Source organism: Nanorana parkeri, unplaced genomic scaffold (assembly GCF_000935625.1).
Source record: "Nanorana parkeri isolate BGI_ZX_2015 unplaced genomic scaffold, ASM93562v1 scaffold301, whole genome shotgun sequence".
NCBI lineage: Eukaryota > Metazoa > Chordata > Amphibia > Anura > Dicroglossidae > Nanorana > Nanorana parkeri.
In genome coordinates, this window is record NW_017306569.1 from 1,325,384 (window position 1) to 1,334,456 (window position 9,073).

Sequence of the window (9,073 nt, forward strand, 5' to 3'; positions counted from 1 at the left end):
ACAAAAAAACAACACATGGCAGATCCCCCCCCCCATATTTTTTTTTTTTTTTTTTTAAGTCCATGGGAGCTGCAGGAGAGGATTCTGAGGAGGACCCCTGATGTAGTTAGTCGCTAGGCCTGCCCAGGGGTCCTAGTAACCAAAGACCGTAGGGGAGGACCTCTGACATCATTGGCTGCTAAGACACCAGCAGCCCTAGCAACCAAGGACTGAAAATAAATGTGGTCTAAGCTTGGACTGATTGCCGACCTGCACAGGGCTATGGCTTGCAGTGGATGCATCGGCCTTGGAGGTCAGTGCATCCACTGTGAGCCAGCAATAATGGAGCACAGGCCGGCAGGCCAGACAACCACTGACTCAGTAAAATGCCCTGGTTTGCCTTAGTTGGTGAGTCTGTTCATCAGATCAGAGTAAAGGACCGACCCGAAGGCTTTGGGAAAGACAGGAGCAGGACCATCTAGAGTTTTCAAGGAAGGTTGACATTTCTTTATAAATTTGCTTTGAATTGCTAGGGGGAAGGGGAAAAAGGAACTACGATTGCTCTATTCCTTTATTCCTTGGCCCAATCCCCCCCCCAGCAGTCGGTTCTCTTCTCCTTTCTATGGTGCTCCGGGTTGTGGGTGGGCCCTCATCCTCACTTAGTCATCGTTCACACATGGGCATGTCATGGGCTACCACTGCACAGCAAGGGTAAAGTGCTCATTTTGTCTGGGGGCACTTTTGTGCGCATTTGATGCAAGTTCACGAAACATGCACGAACGTGGAACACAGAGCAAACCAAACACGGGAAACAAATGCCTGCAAAACGTTTAGGTGTAAATGGGGGCTTGCATTGTAGGACTGCTTGTTTTGCACTGTATGTGGTGATCTGAAACCAAATGCACGGAGAGGAGAATCTGCTTTGGGGAACTGGTTGTGCAGCTGGGGAGGAAGCGTGTGGGAGCGAGAAATAAGGCAAGCAGTTGCTTTTGATGTTCCCCCTAGGCAAGTTCAGCTTTTATGTGAAGCACGTGTATTATTAATAATTAAATTTTGTAGTAGTTTATTTACAAAACTATCAAAAATACCTGACTGTATTTAATGTAATCTTGTAGTAACCTGGCTGAAAATGTGCTTCATTAAGGGCCCATTTACACTTTGCCACTCTGGGGCTTTGAGTTAAAGAACTCCAGGATTGTGCACAATTAAATGCTCGTTTTTCTCTAGGGGTGACAATAGAGAAGTACGATCCTTGGTACTGCGTCCTTCGGCAGTGACTGCTCACTTGTCCCACCCTCCTTTCCGGCTGTGGAATGTCCCTCAACTTCTTCACGCCTCCTAAACCTTTATTAGATGTGATGTCACGGGTCCCAAGATTGCTGGACCCTTGGGGTGAAGAGGCTGCGGGGACTGGTATTTCTTCTTTACGTTTGCCCCTAGACAAAACGAGCAATAAAGCCTTGCAGTAGGGTGGTAGCCCTCACTGCAAGGGTTACTTTTTTGCAGTCCTGGAGTTCCGCTTTAAAGCTGCGCATTCCATGATTGAACTGTCAACAGGCCAGAATGGAAAAAACAAAATTCAGGAATGCAGCTTTTCAGATGAAATGCACAATGTATATAACAATTGCAGGGTGCGTTTAGGGTGTCAGTAAGAATGGCACCCTATCACACCTACTTGTGTTACTGCAAGTGTCACCGTACTGCCACAGTGTGACTGGACCTTGGTAGGGCGCATGCACCAGTGATCCATGTGTGAACTGAAAAGTTTACTAAATATAAATATTTAGAGCTGCAGCTAACGATTATTTTCAAAATCGATTAGTTAGCCGATTATTAAGTTCGATTAATCGGTTAATCGGATAAACAATAATAAAAAAATGCGGAGAAAATGTTGGGCTCTAACGTGATCCCGGTCCCGGTCCCGCAGACGTCTAAACCCCGGGTCCTGCAGGCCTGGGATGAACTCTGGGGATCCAATGATCGGGAGAAGCGGAGAAGGCGTAGGGGAGATCCGTCTGGAGTCAAACACCTTGCGCGCTATCTGCCATGTCGTTCCCACCGTCGGATGCGTGCGGATCGAGGCGGGCACCCCTTGACACCATGGAAGAGTGGTAAGAGGGACAGAGGATGAGCCCTAACTGCCTTTATTTAGTCAGGACACTGGGGTGGACATGCTCTATAACTCTTGGAAGTCTGCTTATTCATAACCTCCATTGTTAATTTCTAATATACAAGTGACCTATGTCAAGTTTGGCTCACTCCACTAAGCTATAACAATTGTCATTTTACTATAATTTGGTGTGTGCTGAAAATGAGACTTGTGTAACTGAAAGAATAACAATTGTTGTGGCAAATAGCATGTGTGTTACAGCTAGGTTAATTTTATTTTATTTTTTTCCTTAGCTACAGCTAAATTAATTTGTCCTATTGTCTGACTACATCAGTTATTGTTTGTTTCATACAGGGATCAGTTTCTGCTGTGTTGCATGGGAAGTGATTTTCTGTTATGTCGCAAGTGCTCTCGAAATCTTAAAATAATAAAGCTCCATTAACATCTACGTGATCTGAGTTTAGCCAGATGATTTAGAGCCTTCTTTTGTGCCTTTGTACATACGAGTCGCCCGTATTTGGCCCCACATACTTTGAAATGGGAGTGCCTGGAAAAACGTGTGTAAAGCATTTTTCAGGCAGTCCTATTAAAGTCTGAGGCCAGAACGCACAATTTGTCCCAAAAGAATCTCCTGTACTTTTTCAAGCTTCGCTAGATTGGTAACCTAATGCTCCGCTGTAAACAGAGGCCATTGAATATAATAGGGTTCCTCTTGTTTTAGCTTTGACACACTTGGGGAAGAGAGCTACAGGAACTGCTGTCTTTATACTGTTAACCAAGGGTAGCATGTAACATGAGCTCAAGAAGAAGGATCTCTTCCAGTTTAAAGTGACGCTAAACTCAGGCATTGTATCTTAAAAATGCATTCAGGTACCTTTTTTTAACTATTAACAAAACATGTGTCTTATTTGTGTATCACTCAGCAGTAGATCCTCAAATCATCTCTGAATTGATGCTTGCACTTTCCTTCCTTTGGGAGGGCGGCTACTTTTGTTCCCCATGGTCCCTGTGTGTGTTGTAAAGTAGCCAGCACTCTAAGCTCGTTCCTGTGATGGACCACAATCTCAATACAAATTTAGTAAACTAAACGTGAGATTGTTGTCCATCATGGAAGCGAGCTTGGAGAATGGCTACTTTACAACACACACATGGGACCATGGGGAACAAAAGTAGCCACCGTCCAGAAGGAAGGATAGTGTCAGCATGAATTCAGAGATGATTTGAGGATGTGCAGCCGAGTGATAACAGAAGAGCCACATTTGTGTTAATAGGTAAGGTACTTGAATGTAATTTTGTGAGTTTAGTGTCACATTACTGCACATTCAAGTAACTCCATTTGTCATTTCTCCCTTGTATTTAAAGGAGAACTATGAGGTGAGTGATTTTCACTCAACCTCATAGTTCAAGCCCACTTGTGACAAGGAAACTGTCACAGGTCGGCTCAATAGATCGGGAAGTGAGCGAACACATACCGTCGTTTGCTCACTTCTCGATCATCTCCCTGCAGAGAGCCGTGACTGTCACTCACGGCTCCCTGCAGGGATCCCCCCCCCTCCCCTGTCCGATCCTCCAGCGCTGACTGGCAGAACGGACTTGGGAGGGGGCGGGTACAGCTGGCTCTGCCTCTAGATAGGCATAGCCAACTATCACTCGCGCAGCTGGGTGGATCTCGACAGTAATGTCGGGATCTGTCCTGGCTGCGGCGATCTCCAGTATACCGTGATCTATAGCTCGCGATATACTGAGCTTTGGGTCACTAGTTTATGTCCTCCCGTGACTCTTAGGAGAACTATGGGGAAAAACACTTACCCCATAGTTCTCCATTAAAATACTTTGGTTTGGATGGTGTATGACAAATTCTTGGAACTCAAAGAATCTAGGAAAAGCAATGTGTGTTAGATACTCTGTTAGTGGGAGAAAGGGAGAGCAAACTGCTACAGGTGTTAAGAGCAGGCACAAAAGCTACCATATCATGCTTTTGGCAGCCTTCCACATCTTCCAGTCATGACCGACTCTCTGTTTTACACGTGCATAACTTTTACACAATAAACTTACGGTTGAGCAGGAAGCTATGCAGATTAATCATTTTGGATTTTTATTGGTGCAGAACCGTTTGCATGTTGTTTTTAAAAACCAATAGTCATAACCTGTTAGGTTTTCTTTAAGCCTATCCCAGGCTAAATATCAAAAGATTGCTGTCTCCAACAAAAAATATGCAGCTCCTTTCCCCAGTCTAATAGAGCCCTTCTGGTGCTTTACCAAGTAATATCTGACACCCAATTCTCCTGCTGCCAGCATGTTTCAACTCCTGGTTTTCAGTTGTGAGGAAACATTTTGATGCTTCTCCTTTTTGTAGCCAAAATCCAGCACTTAATTGTCAGGATTGAGCATCCACCGCAGATCCACTTTAAGGCCTCCTTCAGAGGAGCAGCTGACTCTACCACCCTCCGAAAAGCGATCCACTGCGGATTTGCTTTTCAAATGGACGGTAGTGTCTTCCACCCCTCTGAATGAGGCCTTTTTAGATGTGTTTACAATGCCTTTTGCCTTTTTACTTTTATGGATGATGAGGTAAATAACAATCAAGTATGTTGTTATCCCACCTTTATAAAATATGTAACAGTCTAATACAGTTTGTAGTTGATTCAGTGCTCGCGCAGACCCAGGTAAGCAGTTGCAAGACATTTAAAAGCATCAAGCTGCCCCCCCACCTTCTTTTTTTTTTTTTTTTCTCCTGTGCATGGCAACCAATCAGCTACTCCTTATTTTATTTTCAAATCTTGACTAATCAAACTGAAGAGAGAAGCTGATTGACTGGTAGCCATGTTTTCTATCTATCTCACACCCATCAGCCATAATTATCATTACAATGACACCTGGTAGTGGGTGTATATACACATACATATGTGCCATGCCTGGACGGGTCAGGGCTGTTTTTGGTGGAAAAAGGAGGACCTACACAATAATAGGTGGGCAGTCATAATGTTATGGCTGATCAGTGTATATATTAAGTTTATTTGGAAAAATCTAATTAGATCATTCAGTAGACTTGATAAATGTCACTTTTAAATTTTGTTTCATTTTAACACTCAATTTTGGAATGAATGGAGTTTTGACCATAGATACCCTTTAGGGCCTGTTCACATGAGATCAGGTGCTGATCAGCAGACGTGGAGCTGAGAGTAGTTCTGGCCATGAAAGAGTGAACAAATGTTTGTGGAAGCATTGTGTATTTGTATCCTCACAGTAATGCTCCTATTTTGTTTATTGTTTCAGGAAGTTTAAAAGAACGTTGCCATAGCTGGTGTGAAACATGAGAATAGCAGGTATGTGGATTGTGGTTTCTTCAGAGGCTAAGATGTAGTATTTCCAACTGTGTGATCTTATTCCACAGTATCTCTGTATCCCAAGTAGTTACACGCATCACTTAAAACAGGTTACACAGGTTCCATGAAACCTGCTCAGTGTAGCCTCGTGAGCTGATAAAGAGAGCTTGTATAGAATGTAGAACACATTGCGTATGTTTTTATATGTCATTAGGAAAACCCTTTTCTCCGTGGCATTCAGCTCTGCATACTATACCATCACCCATGCCAGCCTGCTTGACTGTTTGGATGTTTGTTGGCCATTTTGAGATATACAAGAGCATCCTTGTATGGAAATGACAGGGAAATCCTCAGAGTTCTTTAAAAGGCATGAAAGCACATCTTACTGAGGGACTGTAGGACACAACCAGTATGACTGGCAAAACCTTGTGTTTGCCTGTCGGTACGCTTTTTGAGCTTAGGGCGACGGGAGGACGCTAGTTTGTGTCCTCCTGTTACCCTAAGGAGAACTATGGGGAAAAGCCCTAACCCCATAGTTCTCCTTTTTAAAGGACCCATGCCCTTAAAGGGTATTTGCTATAAACCTCCAAATATAGGGGAAGAGGGAGAAGTCAATCTTCACTCACAGATAGGAATAGCTGGAAGAACTTAAAAAGCAAATGCATACATGGTCATAAAAACAAAGAATGTGCACTTATTGTTTTGCACTGGAGCTAGTAAAGCATTGGGCTGTGACAATGTTTCATGTTACATGCAACATGGTCCAACAGGTAAACGTAGCCAAATAATTCAGTAAAGCATAAATTGACAACCAATTCCTTAAACACGTTTCATTTGTCCGCAATCCCTATTTTTATACCCTGAAGTTGAGGAGGTAATGTTAGCTGCTCTTTAAAATGTGATCCATTTTTTTTTTTTTTTCCTTTCCTTAAGTGTAGGATGTGTTATAGGCTATTCTAGACAAGTGTTGCAGACAAGTATCCAGAAGACTTTATATAATGTTCTTAAATGTTTGTCAGGTGCCAATCGCCACTTTAGAAATAGGAGATGCTCCTGCAGACTTGTGACACTTTTGTAACCAAATATTTATTGGGTTTTCAGGGTAGAAATCAGCATTTTATACAGCATTTGCCAGCCACATAGGCAACATAATTTGGTCAATAGTATGGTAATGCAAACACTATGTATCAACATAAATGCAATAGAAGACAAAAGGAAAGGAAAGAAAAGAGAACAAGTAGGGGGTCAATCGGTCAGTCAGCTTCGATTTGTGGTTTGGGTCCATTGCACAGGTCCTCGGTTCGCAACTAAGGGCCCCACATTCATTACCCCTTGACTCTATAGACCACATCACAGGCGGTGGAGGGTGTTGATATCCAGATCGGGGTGATTATGTATAATCCATGGTTCCCAGATTTTAAGAAATTGGGCATGTGTATCGGTGAGGACACATGATAACCGTTCATTTAAGAGAACATTATCCAATCTATTGGCAAACTCCCGGTACGGGATAAATAGTTTTTTCCAGTTTCCCGCTAAGGTTAATTTGACAGCAATGAATATTTGGTAAGCCAGAGCACCCTGAGATTTATTCAATCCGGGTACTGAGGCATGAAGTAGAGCCTGTGTTGGGTCTTTAGAGATATCTTTGGGGCGAATAGAGTCGAAAGTAAACAAAATATTCTGGTCCAGAACCGAGCAGCGAAGGGGCAGGACCACCAGGTATGTAACATGTCCACCGGGGTCGAGCATCCTCTATAGCAATTAGTAGATGATGACGGATACATTTTAGCTAAACGAGTTGGAACTAGGTACCACCGAAACAATACTTTATAGGCAACCTCAGAATTTGTCACATTACTGGAACACCGGGAAATATTTTTCCACACCCCCTTCCAATCATGATCAGACCAATGCAGACCCAGGTCTGCGGACCATTTGTTAGAATAAGAATGGGAACTAATACGAGTTAAGGAATTCAGAGTAGAATATAAAATTGACACCTGTTGAGGCCCTCCTGGTGCATAAAGGCAGATGTACTCGAAGCAGGTAAGTGGGGCATTTAAATGTCTACGTGCCTGCATAGAGGATACCCAGTGCTGCAGTTGAATAAACCTAAACATTTCTGCATCAGGAATCTGTTTGTGCGTTTTAAGATGACCAAGTTGGAGTACTTCAGTGAGTCCCACACTTTCAAGGTATGTTTCATCGGAGGACTGAGAGCGGGGTCTATCTACGGCTGGTAACCAGGGGAGTGCTTGTAAAGGAATTGGGGAGCAGTGGGGAATTTCCAACATGGTCCATAGTGGGACCACTAGTTGTGCGGTGAATAGCAATTAGCAGTAGCAGTTGGGATGCTTGGTAGTAGAAAAGGATATTCGGAAGGCCTATCCCCCCTTCTCGTTTGTGCCTATATAATGTGGACCTTGGGACCCTGGGGCGTAGTGGGTGCCATATAAACGACAAGATGTTCCTTTGGAAAGTTCGTAGGATAAAGGATGGGACTGCTATCGCCAACACTCTGAAATAGTACAGTAGCTTAGGGAGCTTACTAACAGGGATGAGGGGTGTACGGAGTCCCCCTTGCGCAATGAATTATACATGTCCGTTAACCTAGGTGCCAATATGGGTGCCAACTTTTTGTAGTAAAGGGTTGAAAACCCATCTGGGCCGGGGGCTTTAGATATTTTAAGGGATTTGATTGTATTCAGCACTTCCTCCTCCGTTATTTCTAGATGAAGTTGGTCAAGGGATGCCGGTGGGATAGTAGGGAATGGGAGGTCCTTAAGTAGTGCGCCCGCTTTGAGTTCATCAAATGAATTAGAGGCAGAGCAGAGCTTAGTTACATTTTCTTGGAACAAATGAAGGATTTTGTTCGGGTTTGCTGTAATATTTCCCTGTGGGGTTCGAAGTCTAAGGGGTGCAAACCTATGTGGGAGTGCATTTAGTTTTCTAGCTAGCATGGAGCCTGGTTTATTTGATCTGGAGTAGAATTTGTGTTTATACCATCTAAGGAGCTTCTCAGAGGGCTGATCTAGTAGGAGATTCAATTTCGTTTTAACGGTATTCAATTGTGTCAGTGAACGCCTATCCTGCTTATCCTTCAGACAGGTAGTGAGTTCCTCTAGTTTAGTATAAAGTTTGTTTACCTTCCTTTCTAAACAAAACCGAGGATGATGGCTTTAGAGTTTCCATCATTTTAGTTGCAGTGGCAGTTTTCATATTTCTGTCCTGTGACATATTTAAATGCTGGAGTAGTTTGAAAGTCCATGTGAGCAAGCCCATAAAATAAATAAACTATACTTTTTAAAATACAGGTTCTTTTGGGGTTTTTTTTTTTTTTTTGCAATCTGCAGAGCCATTCGCCCTGCAAATCTCTGTAAAGGTTTGTTCTGTGCAAATAGAGGCAGATTCTAGTTGAAGTTCAAATGAAGTAAATACCGCCTTATGGCCTCAAGATGGAGCTGAGGTTCATAGGAGAGAAGTATTTATTTCCTACTCATTAGCTCCATCTAGTGGCCATAATGTGGTACTTTCCAAATCTTACATTCGACTGAGAAAAGAAAATTCAAGACCAATGGCTCTGCAAATAGTTTTTTTTTTTAATAGGTGTGTGTGTGTGTGTGTGTGTGTGTGTGTGTGTGTGTGTGTGTGTGTG

At 43.1% G+C, this 9,073-nt stretch overlaps 1 protein-coding gene across 2 annotated transcripts in view; it reads left to right on the forward strand.

Moving 5' to 3' along the window:
* FAM3C (family with sequence similarity 3 member C) overlaps positions 1–9,073 on the forward strand; it is a 52,201-nt gene that overhangs the window by 12,555 nt on the left and 30,573 nt on the right. For both annotated transcript variants that reach the window (XR_001941303.1, XM_018557738.1), the window contains exon 2: positions 5,366–5,415. Coding sequence is in view for 1 of the 2 variants with exons in the window: in XM_018557738.1 (XP_018413240.1) it covers positions 5,403–5,415 (13 nt within the window). In the remaining variant the exon portion in view is untranslated. The remainder of the gene's footprint in view (positions 1–5,365; positions 5,416–9,073) is intronic.